Source organism: Coloeus monedula (genome assembly GCF_965178545.1).
Source record: "Coloeus monedula genome assembly, chromosome: 4".
Classification (NCBI taxonomy): Eukaryota; Metazoa; Chordata; class Aves; order Passeriformes; family Corvidae; genus Coloeus; species Coloeus monedula.
The window spans coordinates 26,324,993-26,352,369 of record NC_138784.1 but is presented as its reverse complement, the minus strand read 5'-3'; the positions used below and the strand labels follow the sequence as shown (position 1 = coordinate 26,352,369).

The 27,377-nt window shown below is 40.8% G+C and overlaps 1 protein-coding gene across 1 annotated transcript in view; it reads right to left on the bottom strand.

Annotated features, from left to right (window-relative positions):
• The window catches only part of EP300 (EP300 lysine acetyltransferase), a 62,470-nt gene that overhangs the window by 15,586 nt on the left and 19,507 nt on the right, over positions 1 to 27,377 (bottom strand). The window contains exons 4-22 of the mRNA XM_082280866.1: positions 21,507 to 21,683; positions 19,088 to 19,349; positions 18,187 to 18,300; positions 17,040 to 17,276; positions 14,520 to 14,613; positions 14,060 to 14,194; positions 13,559 to 13,676; positions 12,892 to 13,066; positions 12,418 to 12,495; positions 11,492 to 11,601; positions 10,826 to 10,981; positions 9,323 to 9,766; positions 8,638 to 8,826; positions 7,577 to 7,733; positions 6,915 to 7,033; positions 5,453 to 5,692; positions 4,820 to 4,908; positions 2,311 to 2,391; positions 130 to 186 (exon numbers count right to left, since the gene is read on the bottom strand). Of these exons, the coding sequence (XP_082136992.1) occupies positions 130 to 186; positions 2,311 to 2,391; positions 4,820 to 4,908; positions 5,453 to 5,692; positions 6,915 to 7,033; positions 7,577 to 7,733; positions 8,638 to 8,826; positions 9,323 to 9,766; positions 10,826 to 10,981; positions 11,492 to 11,601; positions 12,418 to 12,495; positions 12,892 to 13,066; positions 13,559 to 13,676; positions 14,060 to 14,194; positions 14,520 to 14,613; positions 17,040 to 17,276; positions 18,187 to 18,300; positions 19,088 to 19,349; positions 21,507 to 21,683 (3,032 nt within the window). The remainder of the gene's footprint in view (positions 1 to 129; positions 187 to 2,310; positions 2,392 to 4,819; positions 4,909 to 5,452; positions 5,693 to 6,914; positions 7,034 to 7,576; positions 7,734 to 8,637; positions 8,827 to 9,322; positions 9,767 to 10,825; positions 10,982 to 11,491; positions 11,602 to 12,417; positions 12,496 to 12,891; positions 13,067 to 13,558; positions 13,677 to 14,059; positions 14,195 to 14,519; positions 14,614 to 17,039; positions 17,277 to 18,186; positions 18,301 to 19,087; positions 19,350 to 21,506; positions 21,684 to 27,377) is intronic.

Below are 27,377 nucleotides of genomic sequence, written 5' to 3'. Positions count from 1 at the left end.
CTACATACTCACAGAGTTCCATGAAATTGGAAAACATTCAAAGACAAAGCCCATGGTGGATGAATAACACATCTTACAAAGTAATTATAATAGAATGAGGATCATTCAAAGAGTGACAGCAATACTTACAGTTCAGGATCCAGTGTATCATTTTTCCTTTTTGAAAATTGTTCTTTGTTTATCGTGCTATGGAGAAACAGGCAATAAAACTCAGTTTTAACACAAGACAACAAACATTCATGCCATACCACACCTATCCACAAACCAAGACAAAACTTACAAGCAGATTTTTTAAACACTCACTGGCACTACAAAGAAAGTAATTATATTTACACAGTGACAGGCAACTGAAGTATACACCACTCGACTTTGTCTGTGAAAAACATTATTTTTCTCTTGTAGAGAGCAACAGTGTTCCCTTATTCAGTTTTACTACCGAATAAATATTAAAGCTTGCTGACAATTCAAGTTTTGGATAGGTCTAATCAGTATTTAACAGTGAAAAGACTACTTGATATGCCTCTCATATTCTGCAGGCAGAGAATTCCAGTTATCTTTGATTACTGAGAAAGGTAGGTTATCTTTTTTCAGATTCCCCTATCCCTCCTCCTACATCAACTTCAAAGGATAAATTTCAGCTTCCAAACCCTGCAATCCCAGCCCAGCCACTACAACACATTATCTTTACCTTCCCTACATCATTTTCAAGGCCTAAAATCCCATCTTTTTGACAGTGAGGTCCCAAGTATATTTTAAACGAGCTGGTTCAGAACATAAAGGAATACTCTAAATCTGTGAGAATTTAGCCCAAAGAGTGTTCTGCATAACATGAGAAGATCAGTATGTCCCTCTCTGAGAAGCAGACACAGAATCACTCCAACTTGCATGAGATGAATTAACCGTACTATCTCCTTTGATTTCAGTGTTTCTTCTGAATAGTGCCACCTGCAGAATACTTGAAGCTCCTTATAAAACAAATAATGAAGTTAAATATCTCAATTACCTCAAACTATTCTTATAATATGGTGCATGGAACTTAAACAGGACCCACCATGTATATTCCTATGACGTACTCTATGACTATATTGATTAAACTTTGGATCTTTACTTCTGCTAGAATAGCAATCCACCTACCCACAGGGACATGGCCCATTGTACTGACCAGCATACAACATTATTTCTTCCTTTTTCCTTCCAGAAAGGCAGATCACAGAAATCTAGGATGGTTTTGGCTGGCAGGGACCTTAAGAGATCATCACTCCCTGCCATTGTCAGGGACACCTTCCACTAGACCAGGTCGCTCAGAGTTCCATCCAACCTGTCCTTAAACACTTCCAGTGATGGGGCATCCACAACTTCCTGGTGCCATCTGTTCCAGTGCCTCACCACCCTCATAATGAAGAATTTCTTCCTTGTATCTAATCTCAATCTACCCTCTTTCAGTACACTTACATCATCCCAAGCCCAAACAGATACTTCCAGTACTGTTCTATATGTATCCATTAGTGCATCCAGGATCTGGTCCCAAATGAAAGTTAACTCAATTTGTCCAATTACCAACTTGAACAACTCTCCCCCTGGCTTCAAACTTTCCTGAACTCCTCATTTTGTTCTACCTGCAGGGTTGTTGCAGTGCCTTCCCCCAAAGGGATTTCTTGAATAGCTCAAAGAGTAACTGCTTGGCACTCGTTTGTCCCTCAACAGATTCCTCAGTCTCCCAAAATTCAGTTTCAAAATTTTTTTGGGGGGGGGAGGTATGAGGAGGATACAGCAAAATGAGAGACTGCCCCAACAGTTTGCCAGCAACATGCACAGCCTTTTACTGTGTTCTCCTCAACAACTGCACAGCAGATGGCATTCCAGCAGTGAAGTATTTGTATGGCAAAAGGAGGTTGCCTGCTTCTGATTTGGATGAAAAACCACCTGATGTTGAATACAAGTTTAATAGCATAGCTAGTGTATAAAGAAAACGGTACATTTGACATTTCAAGCTATGTCTGTCACATACTTGCCTGCAGGCATGGTTATTTTTCTGCAGTAGAATACTTTCACTTTTTTTCAAGGAAAAAGCCATTTTCTTCTTTCCCTTCTATTGGCAGAGTTGCAATTTTAAGCACTAAGTGCTTATTTTTGACTAGTTCAGTCAGTCCGGGTTTTCAAGACAAGCACAAGTCCAGGCTTTTATGAAGGATGTATCATCTACCTTCTACTAGCCTAAAAACCTACAGCTGAACTCCTTCCCTACAGAAAGCACTGGAGGCCATGATACAGCTTACGAAAGCACAGCTCAAGCAAACACAAATAACTCACGTTTGAGGTTGTGATGGGTCATCTCCCAGAGAAACGCTCTCCCCTTGGATTTCGTTGAAGCACTTCTCACAGAAATGATACCTGTCAGCAAGAAGGCCATATTTGGGTGAACTGCTCCGTCCACACAACACAGCCCAAGTCAAGCAACGGAGCCACCAATCACAGCAGGCCAAGGAAGGGACAGGAGCAGAGAGCAGGTCATCAACGGCGACAAGGATATTCAATGATGCAGATTTATGGGCCCCACATTGTGTTTGGTTGGTTTGGTATTTTGGTTTGGATTTTTTTTTTTGCGCAATCAAAGCCAAGTGCAGACAATGACAAGCATGAAGGAGAAATTAAAAAAATAACACACACACGAACAAAGAAATGGGGGTTTGCAGGACAAAAACAAAAACATAGAAGCAAGACAAGACAACACAAAGCAGAAAGCCAAGGCAAAGCACAGATTAGCATTAAATCTCTCAAATGGGTTCACAAGCAGCAAACGATAAAAACAAATTAAACAAGAGTATTCAATTTTAGCATACCCATACCCTCTTCATTTTAATAATCCATGCCACGTACAGCAAAGAATTAAAATGAGACAGGGAAAGAGCAGGAGGAAGGAGGAACTGCTACTCTGACTTGTACATCAGCACAGCAGTTCTGCTGGGAGGAGGATCTGCAGGAGATCAATGGAAGAGAGGTAGTCTTCCATCTTAAATGTATAAATGCTGAAAGGTCACAGAATTCTCTCCCAGTTGAAAGGGAAAGCTAAATACCAGAAACTTTAGGAACAATAACATCTGTCCTCAAAAGTCCTACAGACTAATAGAACTGTCAAACTCTATGTTAACTAACATTAACTAGACACATAATGGTCTACGTGGATATGATTCCATATCATAGTCTGCACATAGAACAGTCCAGCCATCACTACAGCATTACAGAGGAAGATTTCATTTGTACTTCAACAAAATAGAGATGAATTCAAGATTGTACCCTAGCCTTCAAAAATGTTCTAAAACTGTGGCTTCTCCATTATAAGGCATGCTAATTGAGTGCACAAGACAGCTAAAAATAGAAATAAAACATTCAAACAAGTTCTTTACAAAGCCACACAAATCTGTGTTATTAGCAACTGTTAGGCTAAAAAGACAGGTCTCAACCTTCTTTCCCAGTTTTAATCTGAGATAATGCAGAGAACAGTACTTCGGGAATTATACATTTCAGTCTATAGATATACGCATCTATATATATGATGTAATTTACAAGTCACACGTAGGCACCTATTACAATGCAAAGATTCCCTTCTAACATTTGAAAATGCGTCAAATGTCAGATTTCTGAGCAATAGTCTTTTGGTTCATCTAGTACTTGCCCACAGACAAACATAAGCAGAAGATACTGACATGACAAGACAAGCTCTACGCTACATACAAGTCTAAAACTACAACAGCTATTGTGGGACACTCTATAGGACTAAAGAAATAGGAAAAGCTTAAAAAACACCATTTGCTGCTATAACCCTTTATGAAGCCTTAAAAGGTTAAGATATAACTTGTATAATCTTTCACTGCTTTCATCTGACCAGGTGCCTAAGGAAACTACAATTCTTGGAAAATCTTGGCTTTAGGGTAAAATCCTCCATGTTTTTGTTATTGTGGTTTGTTTTGGGGCAGGTTGTTTTGTTTGTTTGAGGTACTGGAATGAATGGAGAGCAGGAACTAAATAATTGTATGGATCTTGGAGATAACCAGTCCTCTGCTCTAGCAGGTACATTCTGGTGACAGGCAAGGGAATATGGCAGTGTTAAAGCATGTGTTTGCCTGCTTCTTCCTGCCACACTTCCCCAGCTGGCAGAGATGACTAGCAAGAAACCTCCTTTCAGAAGTCAAGTAAATTTAAATCCTTTAATAAACCCCAAGTAGAAAAGATGCTCAAAAGAGCTGTAGAAGTGACAGCATTTTACAGAGCTACTGATAGCTACTGCCAAGACAATTCCCTTTAGGAAACTTTGTGAGAAAAAGCAAGCATCAATCTGCTGAAGATCTGAATACACAGATCTTCCAATTAAGATGTGCAATACAGAAGTAAGTTTGTTCTTTGGTGTTAACATCATGAGAAAAACAAAGACTTGCCAAAAATAATATGTATTACGAGCATTAATACACTTTCTGCATGGTCTACTCAGTGTTCTGCATGAAAAACACTGCTACACAGTAGGAAGCAAAGCAACAGACTTGTATATATGATTTGCAGGCATCAAAATGCAGGATCAAAATGTAGTAAAACGTTAACATTTCTGCGAACAAAAGAGGAAGAGCAAAGGCTGCAGTGAACTTTTGCTCAAAGAAATCTTTATTAACACACAAAGGCAAACTATTCAAGAGCAGTTCCAGCAAAAAATTTTATCTTAAAACATAAAGGTGTACACATATAAAGAGGGTGTCTATGTAAATACATGCATGCCTATAACAGATTTATTGCAGCATGCACAAAACTGCAACAATTGAGTTTTCCTTACCTGTTCTGGTAACTGTAGTAAGTGGCATCTCGAGGGATTGTGCATAGCTGCTTGCCATAGCAACACAAAGTCTGTGGCGAGAACTCCAACTGCAAAGAGGAATGGGTCGACTTAGTACTCACACATGTTTTCACTTGCTCTCCGTGGGAAGCAAGTGTGACCCAGACAGTGAACACTTCCACCTTACTCTGTGCACAGATCTCTCTGTACAGCAAAGTGTATGAAGTGCTAGTCACAAAAGACATTAAGTGGGCTGTTATTCTCAAGTTAACTCTTCTCCAAAGACAGAAAGCACATCAAAACAAGACAAGGGAAACACAGTTTCAATATACAGTGAAATACAGAACTTCTGCAGTAACAAAAACACACCTGTTTAATTTGCAATAGCAAAAGTTTGCCCTAATCAAATAAGCCTTCTGTTGCTGACTTTTTATCCTGCAAGGGCTTATATACAAATAGATTATTTAAGGACTACATAGAAGATCCACAAAATACTCAAATTCAGATTACTCAGGATTGCTAAACCCTGGGAAATTTTTGCCATACCATAACTGATAACAACTGCAACTACTATTATTTTTCCCCTTCAATTCAAGGAAGCAAGCATCAGACTAAAGATATTTACTTTCTTACCTTTCTTCCACAGCAGTAACCAAGGCTCTGCATAACTGGGTCAATTTCTTGCTCAAACACCTCTGCCAGTTTGGAACAGTACTTGTATACCCGGGATGTTTTGCGGTTATACAACCAGGCATTATTGAACATGAGCCAGATGTCATCTACATATTGCCACGGTTCCTGATACTGTCCTGTGTCCAGCTTTCTCTTGATAGTAGAAAGATCCATGGGGTTCTTCACTATGTCAAAATAATCCTGCAAGAATACACAGCACATTAAAACCCTACTAGAGAACTATGTTGTGACATGACAGCATGTGCATTCTCAGCGTATAAATTCTTCTAATCAAGAAAAACAGGTTCCTCCCTGACTTGATAGTCAAACTGCTTGTTTGACACAGAATGCAATCTCTAAGTAATATCATATAATTCCCCAGTGCTTTCTTTTCCTTATTCCTTTATTTCTCAGGTGCTGTTGCTCATTCACAACTAATGAAATCAAGTCACTCTAATTTTAATCAGCAAAACAAGTATTACAAATAGTAGAAAATGCCAGTGTTTTTGCAGCCATTGTGATCCAAAGAAATACACAAGAGCATTAATGTAAAGCAACTGTTTTTGGTAGCCCAGAAAACCTAACAAAAATAAACACCTTTATTCTATGATAAAACTTATCCTGTCTCCTCTAAAGAATGCCCTTTCCCAATCCACCATCAATTATGGTGAAACTTCTACAAAAGTCTGCCGAATGACAGTCGATTGAAAGCTTGTTAAAAATATTAGCAAGTGTATAAATGCTTGTAAGACAGCAGGCCTTGAAATTTTGCAGCATTTGCCTTAAAAAAACCCCCACACCAATACCAAACAAAAACTCTTTCAGGCAAAAACCATTGTCTGAAGCACCTAAAATGGACTTCAACATCTATGTATTTGTTTATATTTTGTAATCTTGTGTGGTCAATTCAGAGAGCTTAGAAACACAGATCCCTGAATGATAATTGTCTTCTCAAGACAGTTCTAAAACCAGCAGAAAATTTAGCCTTAACAAACCTCCAACTTAAATAGTCTCTTCCTTTCCTATTACAGATAACCATTAATGGATATTTTTAAGTGGGTTTGATCTGCTTAATTTCCCACATCTTCAGACAAGATTTATACATGATGAGACACACCTATAAAATTCAGCAATAAAAACATCATAATATGAAGCAACAACCATAAAAAGCCCATACAGCACTGGGGTTCTGTTGGTAAATCATTCCAGTGCATGCTGTATCTGCTTATTTATTAAAAGGAAAATAGAACCAAACAAACTTTCCTAAGTTAGACCTTGTATGTTCCACTGCCTAAGCTAAACCTCCCCAAACGCATCGATATAAAGATGTTAACAAGACAGATGTAAGCTGTTCTCAAACAGGTATGTCAAAATACAGTAGCTTTGAATTAAAACCAGGAAACCATCTTACTAAGACACTCACAGGAATTCCAAGTAGTTGGGGATCCACAGGCTGTCGAAATGGAAGAGACTCCGGATCCTGACGGTAAAGTGCCTCCAGTGTTGGCATAAGTGCCTGCCGCAACTCCTCTGGCTTGAAAACTTTGGAAAACAATCAACATGAGAAAGATAGCAGAAACAGCTGGAAGGAAGAAACCTGCTAGAAAATGTCATGTCTGTGGAAAAAGGCTACAGACGATGGGTTTAAGGTACTTAGCATGGCTTGTTTATCCTCTGCAACACTGAGTTGAGAGGAGGATATTAAAATGATCACCTGAAGAAAAGGCGCTCATGAGAAGACATTGATGAGTAGAGATTGCTCACATTGCAGATACATCCCCTCTCGGAGGCCCCATGAAAAAAAAATTGTCTAGAGAATCTGTAACTGAGTATTTCAAATCTCCATTGTATTGACAATTTTACTATGGCTTAGTGTCTAACTGTAAAGGCTTAAAGAACTTGCCCAAAGCCAATTATAAGCACATGTCTTAGTTAATATTTTTGTCCAAAAGCCACAAAGAACAATCCCTGTAAGTACCACATAATCCACTAAGTACCAAAAAGGAAAGCCCAGGTTTTTTTCTCCTGCAGAGATTTCTCTAGGGAGATGCAGTGAATTTAAGTAAAAACAGTGTTTCTGCTTACTTTTTTTCTTAGACTGCCCAGCTGCTGGAGAAGACTGAGTTGCTGGAGTAGTTGGTCTTTCTTCACCCTCTGGTACTTCAGTCTTCATTTCAGGTTTCTTCTCTTCTTGCTCCATTGGGTCTGGTTTACATTCCTCCACGACTGGTTCTACTTTCACCTAGAAAGTAGTTTGGAGCCTGTCACTTAAATCTTCTGGGAGGCCACCCATCCACATTTCTGTCCTTTAAACCTATCTGTCATGCTGCCCACCCACTCTTCTATCTCCTTTGTAGGCAAAACTCGCCTAAAACTTGAGCAAATGTGTTAGAATGCATCTTTAAACACTGCAGTAGTAGCAATGATGAGCTGCTAACAAGTTCTGAGCTGCAAGTAGACACATGGGTACCTCTCCAGCTCTTCAGGCAGTTCTAACAGCCTCTCATACACCAGGAAGATGTGACTGGCAGCCACACTTCTAGCTGTCCTCAGTGACAAGTTGTCAAAGCCCAGTAAAGCAGCCCACCATGTACATATAGAATCATTTAGGTTAGAAAAAACCTTTAAGATTAAGTCCAATATTAACATGGCACTGCCCAGTCCATTGCTATGCCATACCCTAAAGTGCCACATCTACACATCATCTAAATACCTCCATGAATGGTGACTCAACCATTTCCCTGGGCAGCCTGTTCCAATGCTTGATAACCCTTTCAGTGAAGAAATTTTTCCTAATATCCAATCTAAACCTCCCCTGGCACAACCTGAAGCCACTTCCTCTCATCCTAGCTAGTATCTGCTATTTTAACAGCTATAGGACTGACCTGAATGCATTCTCACATTGGTATTTACCAAAGCAAAGCTTCATAGCCACCACATTATAATGGTCCTTCTTGTAGCCACTGACTTCTACCACAATTTCACCAGAAAACACTTCTTTAGGAATAAGGCAAAAGACAACAATCAAAACTGCAGCAGCAGCAGGTAGCACCTAGAGCTCTCACTGAATTCTGGAAGGAATGACAGAAAGCATCCAGCAGTACTAGATGAAGGTATTCTACCCAATATCTGGTCAACAATCTCACCTCAGGTTTCTCCTCCATTTGCATCTCTGTTTGTTCCGGTTCCCCTTCATCTGTTTTAATCTCCATTTTCACTTCCTGCAAGGGTGGCTGCTGCTGCTCTGGAACAGTCTGCTGAGAGTTCACCTCTGTGCTGCTGGTGGATGGGGGGTTGGATACCTGCCCATCAATGCTCACAGCTGGCTGTGAAAGCTGAGGAAACAAAACACATTACAAGCAGGCTTTTAGTGAACCTATTTTTCTTTCTCTAATCTATGTTTTACCTATACTACATTTCCACCAAGTTTAAAAGCACTCTACTCCTTCTATTTGCCTTCCCTGAAGAATAAAATGTCCCACAGCCTCAACTATCGGAAAACATGCATCAGAAGCATGCACTGGAAGGCCTGGTATATAGAAAATGACATTGTTTTCCTATTGTATACAAGCATTATGCTTATGTAGACATAACCAAAAGTCTCATCTATGTTTCACAGTGAATTTCAAAACATGCACTAGAATTCTGAAAATGCTTCCTCTCTGGAAACAACAGATGATCTACAGACTTGTCCTGATGAAAAAAGGTTACTCCCCAAATACAAAAAACCCACCCTATTTTAATATTAAACATGCCAGGAGCACACAACTGAAAATTAAACCTTACACACAAACATTTGCAGGGAAAGCACAACTAAAAGTATTTCCTTACAGGTGTTGTGGGGTGCTGAGGTTGCAGTGGTGCTGTTGGTGTGGGAACAGATGCAGTCGTGCTCTGCTGTGACAAGGGCTGCTGCTGTTGCTCTGCAGAAGGGGTAACTGGAACTGGAGGCTGGACTTGTGGAGGCAGCTGTGCCTGCGGAGGTGTTGGAGTCTGCCTTTGAGGGGGGTGCATAGTTTGGGACTGTGGTCCAGGTGGCATTGCCTGAGGAGCAGGTGTGGGGGCAGTGGTGGCAGCCGCTGCTGCCGCCTGCTGTTGCTGTGATCCCAAGCCTGGGGGCGTGTGGTGAGGTGTTGGGGTTCGGCTAGGTACCGGAGAAGGAGAATTTCGGTGCATGGGAGGCTGTGGAAGAGGTGGGCAGTGAATATGGCTCCCTTGAGAACCTGGAGCCATTGCAGGAGAGTTCACAGGACAGGAAGCGCTGGTCATTTGTGCCTGTGGGAAAACAGGTACACATTTGCAATGACTTGAAATAGAAGCACAGGAGAAATTACTGTCAAATGTTTGCTTTTCCACAGCGTACTTTAAAAAAATGTGACAACTATTTGTTCACTTTTAAAAACTCTTTCAAAAGCAGAAATGGTCTACTTATTTTGTTCTACACAAACATAAGGCTGTTTTATAATTTATTAATCTCTCTTAGAGAAGTTTTAATAGAATAACTTATACTTGTTATATTTTAAAAATGGCACACCTACACTCATGGTTCGCAAAGCATTTCTTTCTAAAACTGCAGATTTGTACATCCTGAATACGGGACAATGCACCACACAGTGAAAAACTGCATTCAAATACACTTGGCGTGCCCATGTCTCCACCCCCAAGACTAGAAACTGAATTTATCATCACAAATAAGTACAGCTGCAACTCTACTATTATAAAATTACAAAAAAAATTGTATTGGTCAAGAAAAAAACTGTAACTCCACAATAATCTTGCCTGCAAACTAGGAAGAAGCATCAGTGAGAAGCAAACTGACGTTCCCTACTTCTTCCTGGCCTGAAAGGTTCTTGCTGAAAAGGGAGAGGGAGAGGACAGAAAGGAAACTGCTAGACTGTAAGTTCAGATCTTCAGTAGTGATAACCCTCCTAATCCCCCAAAGCCAGCAACACACAGGCCTGGATAAGACATGCTTTTTTATGACTTATTCTACCACATCTTAGTTTGTCAGGCTCTGCTGCTTCGCTGTTCAGCAAGAGAATCTTAACTACTGCACACTGAGTCACAATTTCTTCTTTGCTCCATAAAAACAAACCAAAACCAATTCCTCTCTAACACTTAAAATTAAGCCTGAGAACAAGTCAACAATATTTCACCCTTGCCATTTCCAGTGCCAGATCATGAAAATGAAAAGTCTCAATAAATTAATTTGGTTGACTATAATTCCAACAGTCTCTTGAGGAAACAAGTTTTTCTCCATTACTACAAACTCAACAAACATAATCAGTATATGACAAAGCTCACTAACAGCACTTCAAGAAATTAGAAACTTACTTGAGATACTGGTGTCTGATTGCCAGGCTGAGTCATAGGCATGCTCGCTGTGTTCATTCCCGGGGAAGAAGCAGGGAACTGAGTCTGTTGTAGAAATTGGTTCTGACCAGAAGGCTGGCCAACTCCTGGTTGCTGCATACGTGAAGGAAATCCCATCTGTTGGAAAAGAAAGGAACTCATTTCACACAATATGCATACACCTTCATAACATTTTACCAAAAAAAAAAAAAAAAACCACCAAAACCTTTTATCGTGTTGTAGAAATTGATGCTTGCCACTTATCTGTAGGATACAACATGAAAAGCCTGCTTATAGCTCCTCTCAAAAGACAGATTTCATGATGATTTCTCTTAAAAGCTAAGTAAAAGGATATTGATTTCAGATTGGGACCACGACTTAAGATTTATTTTGGTTCCTTGTTTTAAGGATGCAACAAAAAGCCACTTCAACTTAATTTTTAGGCAATTCTTACCACAAAGATGTAAAGATTTACTATATATTGGACAGAACTTAGAGGAGATGCAAAAGACAGAAACCAAAGGGCCAAGAGAATGAAGAATTGATGCTTGATTTATTTTTAAGCATCTTTTATTTACTGGTTTTAAGGAAACCACAGTCAAGAGAAGCAAACCTGTGAACTCAACCCTGGCGGGAAGGCGCACTGACCTGGTTCATGGCCCCAGCCTGACTTAGCTGTCCAGGGTGCTGAAGAGGAGGGGTTTGTCGGGGTCCCATCGGTGACAGCTGCATGTTCATCTGGCCAAACTGATTCATTCCTGTGAGTTTGTGCCAAAAAAACACTTGTAAACGAAGGCCTGAAATCTCCTTTAGGCACCACTCAACATTTGGAGAAGAAATGCTGTTTCTTTCTAATTTTGCTTTCTAGCAACCAGCTTTCAATCATTTCAATATTGCCTTCTATTAAGTAGTTATGTAGAGTAATTTTAAATATAGTGTTCAAGCTATCTACTCTTTCAGAATACAGATCAGCTTTTTCCCCTTCAAGACATCTGTTTCCACTGTTATTACAACTCATTAAGTTTGAGAACTACTGTAACACGTGACAAATACTGATTGTCACACCTGCTGTTGAAGATCAACTTTCTACAGAAAGTTGCATTATCTTAATTACATATCAGAAATTCACTTATTGAATCTCAAACTGTATCTTAACTTCAAGTACTTTGCATGTTGGCTATAACACATATTGAATGTGTAACAAACGTTCTGCCCTTTTTTCCCAAGCAGTAATTCTCACCACATTCCCCCTGCTACCAACATGTCCTCACCTGAGTTGGCTGATCCCACCACCCCATGCACACATGATCAGAAATTCCAAAAGCATCAAACTCTTTATTTAACAAAGCAAGCAGCTAATGTGCATCTCAAAATCACAAGACGAAATGCTACTAGAGATAGTGTTATATATTTATTATATAGTTATGTAAGAATTATACAATATAGATAGCTGTTTTCTTAATCAAATGTAAAAACTGCACGTGAAACAAGGTCTCTGATGCTTCAGTAAGAGCTGCCCAATTCCACGGTTCCTTTAAAAAAATCACAGTAGCAAATTTTCTTTAAATATTTACCTGGCTGTGCCTGCATGCGATTCATCATCTGGTTTGGCACATTGGCACGTATCAGGGCTGGGTCAGGAAGAGGACCATCTGGGAAAAAAAGACATTGAAATAAGATAGTGTTATTCAGAAGACCACCAAGATTTATCCACCACACGTTTTAGTGAGAATTACACATTAAAATCCATGTATAACAAAAGTAAATGTATACAGTAACTAAACATTATTAAAGAGTCCTCAAAGTGTGAGGCAAACTCAAGAACTTCATTGAAAATATAACTACATCCCAGTGACAGAAATACCCTCTGACTTAGAGTCAGCTGTCAGAAAGTTAGGACAAATTTAAAGCATGTTTTCAAGGTGCAACAATGAACAGTAGCTCACAAACAAGTCAGGTACCCACGAACACCTAGATGGTCACCAGCCTACTGAAATGACAGTACAGGATTTCCTGTACCAGGTAATCAGTAACCCAAAGGTTCTTACTTGCAGACATTCCTGGCTGTGGCTGTCCCATATTGGGCCCTTGATTCATGGGAGCTTGTGGCATGCCTGGAGCATTTGGGATCATATTTTGCTTCTGCAGCCTGGTTCTTCGTTTCTCCTCCAATTCCTTCTGAATCTTGTAGATCTTCTCTGCTAGCAAGTGATAGTACTCTGCCTGTTTGGGAGGAATAAAAGCCAAGAAAGGCGATCACACACACATTAAGAAAGGGCAACAGGTCCCAGTGATTCAAACTTGCAATGCAGCCTTACACACACACACTTTGGCTTGGGGTGGGGGGTGGTCTTCCCCTTTGCAGGGACTGTCGTGCAGATAGGAGAGGAAAAAGGGGCACTGCTCTCAACCATTAGACAAACACCAGGTATTTCTCTTCTCGTGTCCAACACCTCTCCGGGACAATCACAGTGAAGAGCTTCAACATTGCCTTTAGGGAACTGTGACAAGTCCCAGGCACAGCACATCTCAACTCCTGGCACACCCAGGCAGCAGCCTTCAACTGGCTGGTTCCTAGCCCCCATCCAGCAGCCCCTAAACACTTGCTTCCGCAACTTGGGAGTCCCATCTGTGCTTTCATTCCTCTGCCTTCCCAGTCACTACAGGATCAAGGTAGAAATACACAGAACTAGATGACGGGGGATGGCTTCTCACCCTGCTGTTTGCTGATTCATACATATCCCCTTCCACTTTCCGAGCATATGCCACCAGATTCTCCATCCGTCGATCCTTCAACGCTGCAGGGTCAGGAGTAGGAAATATGGCTTGGACTCTGAGGGGGGAGAAAAAAAATACAAAAAAAGCATGCAAGTGATTAGAATGTTCCCAGACCAGCATTAACTCCAGTGGTTTGAACACAAAGCAGCAAGCAAATCTGCTGATAGACTGCAGCACTGCTACTGCTTCCACGGAACACTGTCCTTTGTAGATGGCTTGAGTATGGAGTAGGAAACTTCCAAGACAACAGCCCCAAACCAGCAGATGCAACTCCATCTTTTGGGCTTCTGTTTTCCCTTCTCATGCATCCTGACAAAATTCTCTCCTTGGCCCTTTAGTTTTGCAAGTCAGGCTTCCTTCTGCAGCCCCTCTGCCCCCAGTACACCTCTGGGGCAGCAGCTCACCTAACAGGAGATTATTTTGATATTAGCTACTCACAATTTATGAACAAGGTGGTTTCGGAGATCCTGAGTGATGTCCTCATGCCACTGCTTTCGAATTCCAGTATTGGGTGGTTGAGCTGTTGGCATGGCTCCCAAACTGGCAACATTGGCGCTTTCACTCATCATGGGGCTTCAAAAACAGAGCAAGAATTGAGGGCAAAAGTCTAGCCCCAGCTTAATCATCTTACAGTCATAGCCTCTTTTAGAATAATGTTAGGACAAAGTGCTAGTTCAGCCATTCCCTAATCAATGGACAAACTGCAGAAATAGCTGCACAGGCACCAAACAACGCCATGAAAGAGTACATGTTGTTCTACCCAAGGATTTGGAAAACTGCAACAGAAGCTACAAAATCCAAAGGGAGAGATAGCCATCAATGGCATTTACTCCACTGTTTATGCAAGAAGTGCCATGAGATCAAAACAAATTCATTGGGTACAAAGGACTCAACTTACTTTTGAGAATTCATGGTTGAATGTAACATTGAGTCAGGCAGCAGATTAGGGGGTTGAACCCCTACTCCTCCATTCACTCCCATTGGATTTGCACCTAGAAAACAGAAGAATACAGAAAAAACAAAGACCACATTTACCATGCAAAGTCAGTAATTGTTCAGCAATAACAAGGGTTTAGACTTTCAAGTACTTGGACTTTTGTGAAGGGAATTTAATTACTCGTTGCTCTCTTCACCCTCTTTCTTTTACAAACTTAGAAAAAGCCTGAGGCACAACACTGGTGACCTCCAAGTGAAGCATCAACCTCATTACTCCTCTGCACACCTTCCTGAACTTATCAACAAACAAGTGATTTCAATTTGCTGCAAACATTATGTTCCAGAGTCCTTTCCTGTGCCTCTCTAATGAAAGATTCCAACCACTTCTGCTTTTTTGTTTAGAAGCAGTTGGGTTTTTTTTCATTCAGAATCTTAGGATATATATTCACAAAGGCTTCAAAAACTTAAAACATCAACTACCACCTACATCAGACAAGATCCCCTCTCACCCACTCCATACTTAATGATCCTACAACTAACTCCAATGTTTGTAACAGGGAAAATCTGACAATCCTTTGCAGGAAACACCTCTAATTTGTTGCATAACAAAATCTGATTTTCTGAATCACACCAGATCTTAATCACCATAAAAATTGTCTTCACACACTTCAGTTACCTCTCAAATAAAGAAAAATGCAGCATATTTCTGTGTGGAGCTTCCAAACAGATAATTTTGAGAATTTGCAAAGAGCATGAAAGCCATTACCAAGTTTCACAAGTATTTATTTGAATCCTACAGAATCTGTATTTCAAGCAAAATTACACACTGCATACAAGAGAAACCCACTGAAATTAAGTATATGAAGCCTAATGCATACCCCTAATATCACAACCAAGCATTCAACAGATTTTTCATAAATCTGTTGCAAATCGCTCTTCCCTTAGTCCTTTTCTTCTTCCCAAATCCACTTTGCCATCTGAGAGCACACTGGCGTGCAAGACAACAGTCCAACTTTATCTTAACTCTCCCTTTTTCAACTGTAAAAACCCACCAGTTTTTTTTGAGCCACTTAGGACTGCATCTTTTCACATGGCAGTCTTCCTCAAATCCCGCTGTTTCTCCTAAACCAGTACTGTTTTCCTGTAGGCCATGACCTGGTAATTCCTCCTCACCTGTTGTAATTCCCTCCTTAGCCACCTGCTTCTAATAGGGAAGCAACACTCAAAAGTCTGCACTCTCCATGCTTGTCCTGTCTACATTAAGCTGCAGTTCTTCACACTCCAAGAGCTTTTTCAATCCCATTTCATTGGATTTTCTTAGCAACCATACAAAGAATGCCCACTGTTCTGCAAGGAATGCACAGGCCAAACACTGTCTATAAGTAATTACATACATAAGAGAATATGAATCCTTTTGCCTCAGAAAAGACTCTAAGGCACAATAGAAAAACGTATTATTTTAATCCAATTGTTTTAAGACTAAGCTCTCAGGACCCTTACCCTTTCCTCTGTTTTTACACACTGGAAGGTAAAGTTTTATCAAGTCACAATCTACAAGGGCCAGTCATCTCATTAACAAGTCTAATCTACCCAGCAGCCTTTTCCTGAGTAACTCAGGAGCAGCATTCCCTCTGCAGAGGAAAGAAGCAGTTGGTTGCAGGCTGCAGTTTGTGTGTTTCTGCACCAACCTCTCATTCTGTACACAAGTTTGTCATGGGACACGTAGGCAGGATCACTGCAATCCCATACAAGCTTGTGATAAATCACTACCAGTTCTTCTTTCCTCTTTTCCGCTAAAAAAGCCACATCTACTTACGCAACTCAAGCAAACAGGAATAAGAAAAAGTCCTCAGAAAAACTTAGATTTGATGGTTAAAGGTGACTTCATTTGACACCAGCAATAGCCAGGTTCCAATTAACTGCACTTTGAATTAAAATTCTTATCTAGCCCTATGATGTTGCAATAAGCCACCTAGACAATTTAGAGCTATGTGAGATCACACAACAGGATTTGGGGATGATGTCAGTTATTTACTATTTTTCATTTTTTAAAGAAACATTACATATCTGAGATACAAATGTAAAATGCTCCACTCTAAGTGACCAGGAAGTACACCTGAATGCTGGCATTCCAACGCCTGTATATCCAATTAAAAACTCCCCAACAGCCTGAAACTTGCATTACAGTACAATTATAAAGCTACCAAAAAAAAAAAAACAAACCAAAAAGCCTTGAAAAATTATCATTTTTCCAAAGAAACTAGTTTTCCCAGAGAACTTGTTTTCCAGAAGAAGGCACCTGGGCCCTCTAATGTTCCTGTTCCACTGAGTAACTTGCTATTTCAAGTCTAAAATATTGTAAAGCCCTACCTTTTGCAAATTAACTAGCAGTATTAAGCTAGTAGGTTGAGAAAATTTGCATTAGATGTAGCATGGGGAGGCTGCCTGTAGTTTGCATTTTAACACTAGCAGATAAACTTACTCATAGGATTCATAGGGCGCAGACCCTGCGGTGACTGTCCCTGTTGCTGATTCTTCACTTGAGCCTGGGGCTGTGTCTGCATCTGGTTCCCTTGATAGGTCAGTCCGAGGGCTGCATAGGCTCTCTCGATGGAGCTGGGGTCTATCTGACTGGTAGTGTTTATGCTGGGCGTTGTCTGCTGCCCCACGCCCACAGAGCCGGTATTGGCAAGTCCTACTGCAGCTCCGCCCAGCAGCGCTGCAAGAGACACAGGGAGTTAGTGAGGACAGCAGAAGGCAGCCAGAGAGGCCCACCAATACACGGACAAAGAGCACACTGGCTGCTCAGAACTATGACATCTGCTTCTGGAAGCATGCAGGGAAACAGATCCAAAAAACCTGTCACGAAACAGAAAGACAAGTTTTGACCCAACCAGCCAATCCAACATGCTGTTTTCCCTTTGGGCTGCTCAGAGGAAATCCCACTCTTAAATATTTAGGACACATCTGCTTGCTTCAAACTGAAAACAGAGGCACACCATGTCACAGAGGCTAAAGGCAGAAGGACACAAACAGCTCTCCACCAGCCATTGCAATGCCTTTTTTGCCCCCTTTTTTTTTTTTTTTAGTTGTCTTAAACCAAGAAATAGCTCACATTAGTCATGAGGAGAGCCTTCAGTAACATTAAAGGAAGGAGAAAAAAAAACCCATACAGGTAACACAATGACAAAAATCTTGCCAAACATTTTGGCAGGGAGACCAAGGGGACACAAAGAGAAAGGGGAAGTGACATCTGATGCAAACAAAGAACGAAGACAGAACCAAGTATCAGGGCTGAAATGACAATGAGCATGTGTGTGCACATCTGTCTCCAGAAACTGTCCAGCCGGAAGAAGCAGTAATGAAAAGCCAATCACTTAGTTGGGACAGCTATGATTTGTTCATCCTTACCACTCTCTTGATAGAAAAGTACTATAAAGTTAGAAAGCTTTCATAAACACTAGTAATCAAAGCCAGAAAAATACTCTGAGATTAAAATGAGAGAAAAATCACATAAACATGTTCCCAGGTTTGAGAGCATCACCACTACCACATGGGTGCAAGAAAATTTAACTCCCAACATGCATTTTATGGTTTATTCAACACAAAGAATTCCCCAGCAGACTTACATTGCTGATTTCTTTTGTCCCCAGCATTTTTGAGAGGCAAACATACAGGACAATCATGTCTTGTACAGTTCTTCCAGTGTGAGATGATTTGTCGGGAAGATGCACAATGTGCCACTGAGAAAGAGAAGGAATGAAAAACTTTTACAAACTACTGCCAGTATCTCCACATGGTCATCACAAACTGGGTAGAGAGCGGTGTTTTCACACATCTGTATCAATGCAAGTCAATAAAGTATTATTTGAAATAGTTCAGCACTATTGGAAGTGTGAAGGAAGACCTGAAAATGTAGCCAGATTTCTTCTAGTACTATTGGCTCAACTAAAGCCTACTTGAAAACCCCATGTGATACACCCCAAGCCTATGTCTCTGTGGCTTGAAGGATAACTCCATATAGCTCAGGTATCAGGCAGACTGTGCCAAGCAACTGAGATGTCTACAACTGGTACAATCCAAATGAGCCTAGGCTATCAAAAAGAGAGACTACATTTTAGTAGGACATTACATTTTTAAGACAGACAGAGGGGTTGTGAGTGCCAGTAGTAGTCAAATTCATGGCATGGTATTGCTTGCGACTGATCACTTCAGTTTAAGGAAGACAGGCAGACTCCTATTTGCAGATTCCTGGTTTGTGTCTACCTTTAAAAGAAGGCAGCATCCAAAAGATATTAGAGTGAGTTACCAAGTTAGGCAAAAGATTTTTACTCATCTTTGTGGTATCTTATCCCCTCTAACTTGCCTAAACTTTAGAGGCTCAGAAGTTGCTTACAATTCCCAGTCTTAAGCAAATAAGACAGAATTTCTTTACCTCATTTCCCAAGTCACCCACTAGTCCATCTCTTTCTAGGAGCCTTTCTCCTCCCTCAAATGTTGACCTTATCTACATAACCACTCCTCCCTTACCTTGGCAAGACTTGCCAGCCTGACAGTGTGTCATGTGGTTCAAGACATTCTTCATGGTTCGGCAATGAGGGAGGTTGCACTGTCGCACCTCCCCGTTGGCTTGTTCTCGACGCTGACACTTGTGAGCATGTAAGAGAAGAACGAGTTGCTGCTGAATGAGTTTGCGCTTTTCTGGATCTGCTGTCGGTGCTCCAGACCCCATTCCTTGAGAAGCTGTTGGCCCCATCCCAGCTTGCTGAACCTGAGGAGCCTGCTGCTGGCCCTGAAGAAGGTAGGAAAGAAATTCCCAGAAATAAATCTATTTTTGAAAAGAATTCATTTAGCAAATAAACAGCAACACAAGAAGAAGTCCAAGAAGAAAAACAACTACTACTACATTCTACGATTAAGGAAACAGCCCACCTATATGTAGTTCTGGAGGACTCATTAAAAATGCCCCTTAGCAACTGTCCTGGCAATTCTCTTGCCAGCCACAATTTCCTCCCCATATCACTCTATTAGTCCTAGCTCTTGCCTTATCAAGGGCCAGCAGACCTTTGCACAGCTCACAGGTTAATTTGCAGTGCTAGAGCAACCAGAAAATATTAATAGCATTTAGATCTCAAATCTCCTCATTTTTGGAGGCTAAAAAGTTGCATCCACAATTCTTGCATTAATGCAAGAAAGCACATTTTACAGTGACCAGAGTTTTCTCTCTCAGTATAAGGTGTCTCAAGTTGCCTACTCCTAGAAAAGGAGAATGAAAGAGAAGTTCTGGGAAGCTTTTAACTTTTCTCCATCACCAAACTTGCACATTGGCATTCAAAACAAGCATCTCCTAGTTTCTGCTAGAGAAGAAGCACAACTTCAGGGTAATAAACACCACAGAACTAATATCAGGTATGGCAGCATCTAGTTTGTCTTCTCTGCTTCTGTTTAGTTGTTCAGAACCTTTTGTATTCCTTTCAGGTGACATTTGAGGAACACTCACATAAAGGAGGCTCAGGTACTCTGTGTTGCTTCTATCACTTCAGCTCAACAGACTTCACTTTCTAACCGACTCTTCCCAGAGGTTCTACAGGATGTTTCTGGAGATCTCCAGAGCTTTAGACCTCAGCTACCCGTATTTCTAAACCCCAATTCTCCTGTAGCTCTTGACTACTAGTATTAACCTTTCATTGTACCAGGAGACTTCACCAATTAGTCAGGCCCTCAGGGTCTGTGCATGTTTCAGTATCACCGTAACTGCCTTGGTTGCAGCCTGGAGTTCTAAACAACAACAGAGAGCAGCAACTCTAAGTTCTTACATTCAGCTGGGTAGCAGCTCAAGAGTGTTATATGCTCTGCACTGAACACAAACTTGACAGCTGGGGTTCTGAAAAAGTTTTGGCTGCTTTTTTATTGATTCATACAACCAACTGGTTTGCTCGTCTTCCAATGTTTCATGCTAACACTTTAAAAACCATTAAATAAAACTCACAGGACTGAGCTCTTTTTAATTTAAAGGTACTAGAGTCAACTGGAAATGGTTTTTCAGCAACAGTTAGTAAGATCAATAGACTGACCCTCCCAAGGGGTGCATGGGAGTGGAATTTAAAGCACGGAGAAACATAAGCTATATTCAGAAATATGAATTTGTTTCCTAAATTAAAAAAATATATATAGGGGAAAAACTTGCAAGACATGTTGCATGTCATACTCCTAACCAATTCAAGCTTTGAAAATAAGGAGCCATCAGCATTAAGCTCAAGCCAGGAAATCTAACGCTAAGGCATGTGGCGAGGCACTAGCATTTACAGGCTTGGGTCATCCACTTTTCCCACCATTCTTACTTCCCCTTTCCTCAAGTCCTGCTGCGATAAGAGTGGAGGTAAAAGGGAAAGGTACCAAGGCTACTACAGTTGCCAGGGAATAACCTCCAGCATCAAGACTGTTGTGCGTATTCATGTAATTCACAACAAGAACGAACACACAGCTGAGGTTTCTAAGCCCTATCATAGGTAATACCTGTTTGAGAAGGGACATTGCTTTTTCCCAAAAGCATCAGCAAGTACAAACAGGAAAATAATTCTCCAGACAGAGGTACTCTGAGGAGAAGGGGCCCAATACAGCAGTGACAAAAGAAGGGATGGGACAGGAGAGCTGAGGTGTCCAAACAGGTTGCAAAGCTCAATTCAGCTCAGGAGCTCTATTTCATTTTCCCTGTTAACAGGGTTTGAAGGCCAAAGAGTGGAGATGCAGTTTATAAACACAGAAAGCACAACTCAGCCCTCTCACTCATATCAGTCTTAGGAGTTAAAACAAGTGCATTCTGTGTGGATTCAGAGCACATATTCACACCAGGCATGACAGCTGCAAAAAACTCACAACATGGTAAGACCAGAGCATATTGCTCCTCCTTACCACAACATTTTCTGAATACACCTTTCATTCTACTTACCATGTTAGGCATTCCTGCCCCAGGAACTGGCTTCTTGTCCATTGGAAACTGTGGTAAGCTATTCTGCAGTCCAGCTTTATTCTGCATCTGAGGCCCAAGTCCACTGGTTCCAATCTGTTGCCCAGTATTTTGGCTATAGGGCTGGCCATAAGGGCTGGGATTGCTCATCATTCCCATCTAGGAAATAAAATGGTAAGATGTTCAAGTGAGATAGTTTAAGTTCACCATGTAAAAGGCAAATTTATACTTCAGAGAAGTCAGAGCGATCACAGCCATGAGGCAGCTGCAATGCAATACTGATCCACATGCTCCCCCTGCTTCTTCGTGTTCACAGGTTTACCCATCACACAACATTAACTCCTCAACTAGACACTTCCTGTGAACACAACAAAGCCAACTTAGCAATCTTTGAGGTCTGACTGGAGAGAAGTGGCCTAATTATTTCTTTATAAAATATTTGGTTCAACAGATCTCTCATTTCAGCTTTCTGAATCACAAATTTGTACCACGGACTACATAATTCTTCCAGACTTGAGTTCTCCTCCCTGCACTTGTGCAGACTCCAAATGGAGACAAATACCATCTTCATTCATATCAGCAGAGTTTATCCCAAAAACATCCTACCCAACTGCCAGCACTCCCACAGCTCCTCTCCAGACAGACATAACAATGCAAGTCTGCATTATCAGTACACAAACATTTTCAATTTAAGAATACACCACAGTCACACCAACTCGTTTGCAGTCAGCAGTACTAGAGGTCAAAGGAGAGGACAGGTAGAAACTCTGCAAACAAAACATGTCTACCAAACCCTTCATTCACAGGGGAAAGAGATTCATGTTTCATACAAGCCATATGCATATTCAACAGTTTTAGCACACCACAATATACTGTTTGTTGTCTTGGAACGCCTAGAACCTAAAGAACAAGGACCAATCTTGCCAATAAAGTTGTTTGTCCTCTGACATCTTTTTCCATTCCTTGCACTCCCATCTATTTTCCATGGGAAATCTGGCCTTCTAGGACCAAAAGAACTAGACAGAGGACCAGAAAAACTGGAGATTTTTGTTAAGATTACCAAGTTCTCACCATTACTCAGGCAGGATCCTCAAGGAGCCATAACTCAAAAACAAAGGCACAAAAATACTTTAAAGAGCTGTGTTGTTTCAACTCACATTAGAATTTGACTAGACAAGGTCCAGTCTCCTTGATGCTCTTTGGTTCAAAGCATTTTCCTGCATTCAAAGAAGAACATAACTTCTGTGGCAGGCTTGTTTCTAATCACTCCTACGTTTATTCTCGAAGCATCCACCCCTAGCAGAAACACCTTGTTTCTGCTCACCAAGCTTCTTCAACCTGCACTAGAAGTAACCAACATACCCTGAGATTACCTGCAACTAGTCACACTTCCCTTTTTCAGACTGTAACAACCTCCAATCCACTATAATAGCCTTCAGTTTGCATTTACAAAATAAGGCAGGATCAAACTCAAGCTGCAGGAAAAGGAATACAAAATTCACTGAAGAACCTGCCACTTTAGACATCTGATAAGCACAAGTGAATTCACTTGAGGACAGCCCCCCTCCTCCACACATAAGCAATAACCATAATCACACAGCAGTAATTCATTAGAGAGCAATGAAAAGGATCTCTACACATGGCAGAAAAACAAACTATGTAATGATCAGGCAGAACTAAAAGCCTTTCTTTCCACTGCCACGTCTCGATCACAGTGAATACACCTGTGGTGACCAATGAAGCAGCTGCTGCCAAAGTCAGGACAGGCAAGACCCAAGGCCTTCCTTCCTCTCCCTCAGAAGACTAGTAAGATCTTACGTGCAAGTTATGCAGAAGGCAAAGGGAGAAGAAAAGCATAAGGAGTCAGCAAACACTTTCAGAAATATTCCCCATCGTCACTGCCACCTCAAACTGACAAACAGGTTTTCAAGGCTTAGTGAAGGCCTGACAGTAAGAATTAGTCCCTTAAGAAAACAAGTTGTTTTCCTGTAAGATAGCCTGATCCCTTTGGCTTCGGAGAGAGTTTTGAAAGCAAGGACATCCCCAAAACCATACATTTCTGCGCAAAGCTTTCAAGTTCATTAACATTCATGGCTCCCAAAGTCAGTTGATATCTGAGAGTACACCAAAGCACAGACTATGCTGGCTGTCACTATCACCAGCCCCGTTTGACTCCTGTAACTTATGCTATCAGCTTTAAATACAAAAAACAAACCAAACAATTCAGAATTAAAGGCTGAAGACACATTTTCACAACTTGGTGTTACAGGGAGAAATCAAGATCCCCAACTCAGACAACTGGAGACTTCACACACCGGTATCAAAGGATTCAGAATAACTGTCACCTTGTGAGCCAGCTCTGTCCTGACTACAGGGTAAGAAACCCAAACCTAGACTTAATAAAACCACTTTTGCTATGTCACCCAAAACAGCTTTCTAATGAAACTCACAGATCAGGTTTCACCAAGCCAATCAACATTTATATTTGCAACAAAGCTGGATGCAAACTTTATGTGAAGCATCTGACTTTTTCAAATTACTAATCAAGCTGGCTTAGCACAGGAATCTCTGATGCTCTCTCAAGCATGAGCTACTGGCACTGTTTGGGGTGCAAGACCAGTCCCCTCCAACAAGGCTCTCTCCATAGCAGAAACACAGGGCTCCCCTCCCCATCTATCCCACTGTGCCAAGGGACCTGGCAGCAGAACACTATATGCCCAGCTCAGCCTAGCTGCTCCTTACAGGGGTAATATTTTCCCATTTCAGGTTACAGGAGAGGCAAAGACCAGAGAAGCTCAGGCCAGGTTGACAGGCAAGCACACCAAACTGACTCAAAGCCAGACACTCAAGCAACATCTAAGATGCTAAATACCAGATTCCTCAAGGTCTCCCTGAACAAATCAGCAGCCATTACTTGATCCAGGTGAGACTGACACCTGCCAGATCCTCAGCTGAACTGCTAAGCAAGCCCCCCAGTTCTGCCATCACAGACTAACCTGACACCAACCACCTGCATGCAACTCTAGACTGAGTCAAGAGAAGGGTCATTTGGGAGATTCTCCATCTTGCACAAGGTGGCCTTGTGACCCTGCACAAGAAGCTGGAGCATGCTCATGTTATTTGCTGTGACATGTTGAGAAACATGAATAAAAGAAAACATCTAACAGGAAGAAATGTATGGCCTCATGACTACAGACGGGAGATCAAAATCCTGTATAATTTCATCAGTAGGCAACCATCAGAAAGACTGACACATAGTTCATCAGCACATGAATGATCTATTGGGAGGGGATAGATAAACAACCAAGTGCAGAAGAACCAGCCAAAGAAAGGTGGTGTTAGCACTACCACATAAGAGAAGTACAAGGCTTCATCTGCAACAGTGCAAAAGCATACATGGCTTAATTATAGCTACAAGTTGGCGAGTACAACTTCTATTTACTCTTCCTGGCCACCACTTCCTTTCACTGCCCTTCCTATTTCTCTTCATATCCATCCAAAGTTTTTCTTCCTCTCCTCACCTTACAGCTTCAACTTAATTTCATCACATATGCAAGAATTTGCACACAAGGAAGAGCAGACAGAAATCTAACTCACAGTAAAGAAGAAGGAAGATCATAAAATGATGATAGGTGGCTGACAGAAGGCAAAGGTAATCTCAAATGATTCTACCTCTTACACGCACAATAGAAAACAACTGGATTTTCCTGCATCCAGTGGAAGCAGGGGCTGTCAATACCAGAATGGTGAAAGGTGTGTATCTCTCACCATGGATGACATGAGTTCAGGAAACATCCTAGTTTACTAGCAGCATCAGATAGCGCTGTTCAGGTACTCCCCCATCTAAGAGGAGTAACTACAAAAGCAGAGGAAATTCCCCAAAGTTTTGTTCTAATGCCATGAAACACATGCATCTTCAGCTCAGAAGGTCAAGTGACTAACTTTGCTTCTAGTTTTACTGTTAATACCATGGAGTACAAACTGAAAAGGAATACCTGCTACAGGTATGCACACAGATATTGCAAATATTCTACTGTTTCTCTGTAAGAACAACTTCCTTGTTAACAGTCTAATATTTGAAAAACAGCTAGGTATCAGCAGTAGAATTGAACCATGACCAGCTTTTAGATTTGCAAAGATAACTATAAGCATGGAGAAATAAACAAACAGAATTAAGTTTTAATAACATTCTTTCAAATAATCCAGCAATCACAGTATCATTTATGTCTATCTCTGTCAGGGAAACTGCAGTGCATGGACTAGTTCAAGGCTATACTGATGCTATCTAGTATCTTTCCATATCCACAGGTTCACAAATGAAAGTTAATTAACTTTCCCCAAACAGGAAATTTAATTTTAGTAAATTCTAGCTGGGTCTTTAAAAACAAGAACTTACTGTACATCACTTCCTAGTGCCATTCTACTGACTGGTAGAGCATTACTGAACTCAGGCATACCCTAACTACAGTTTGCCTACACTACAGTGGTGTCCATTGCATTCTTTCCAAGGACTGTTACTGATTATCATTCTTTGCACCTAACTGCATCGTTTTTTAAGATACCTTTTTCAAGACACCACCTTTGTGTCACTGCTGTTTCTGCTAGAAACTCCCCATGCCATTCCAGAAACTTAAGACTCCAAGTCTTCACTGCTTCATTTTTCCCTCATAAACAAACGTTCCTCTCTGGAATAAAGTGAGCAATTATTCATTTTTTCCCACCTTGGTTTACCAAAGAAGAGAAAGCCAAGGACTGGAACTCACACTACACTTTGAATGGATAAATGTACTTGATCATATGGTATGCTTGGTCACAGACACTGTAAGTACGGATACATTTACCTGTTGAATCAAATAGCTACTGAAAAAAGAAAGGCAACCAAGAACACCGACCACCTATCTAAAATAAGAAACTAAGGAATATATGATGCTTTTATTTTCTTAATCGAATTGCACAGTTTGAGAGCGACATCTTCAATCTCTTCAACTTTGAGCAGAAATTGATTATTATGAAATTTCGTATTGTTCTACTTAGAGGAAGTTGAGGAGATTCTGACAAATTATGTTTGTCTTTGCAAAATATTGCCATTGAATCTTCTCAACAGAAGTTAAACTGATAAAGCCAATAATAGCAGAGATCTTTGTACATACTCAGAGTAAACCAAGTGACAAAGAATTACTACTGGAACTACATGTTTCAAGTGAAATGCTCACATAGCAGAGGCAGTAGTAATGCCCTTACTAATCTGAACTGCCTACACATCCGCTTCATTACTGAAGTAAGGGAATATGGCTTGAATCAGAGAGGACATGTAAGTGACCTGAAGGTCAGGTGAACTTCATCACTCTGTGGCAGAGCATTGCTGTGACAGAAATGCATACAGCAACTTATAAACAAAATACCCTCCTCCCCTCATATGAAGCTGGACAGTTAAGACCCTAACGAGGCACTCTCAGTAGAGCCCAGTGGAAGGACAACACAAAGATTTTAACTAGATAAAATTCCAAATGAAGAATGGTTCAAACCAGGAAACATGAATCAGCTTTTAGCAAATTCAAGCTTTGTAATAAGTTACCTGTTCACATTTAAATCAAAGCTGTAAAACTATCCAGTGAAACAAAAAGCCTGAAAAATACTTAAATGATGACAGAACCCAAACATCATGAACAATTTCCAAAACACTATTTCAAGAGCAAAAGGCATGTCTGTTACCCTCTTAACTTGCATAAAACCAAGCACACAGAAAACAAAAAACTATTCAAGAAAGCAAAACTTGTTAAAATTCCATCCCCTCCAAACTTCTAACACTTCCTTTCAGGGTAGACTGTCACAGGCATTTTTATGCCCGTACTG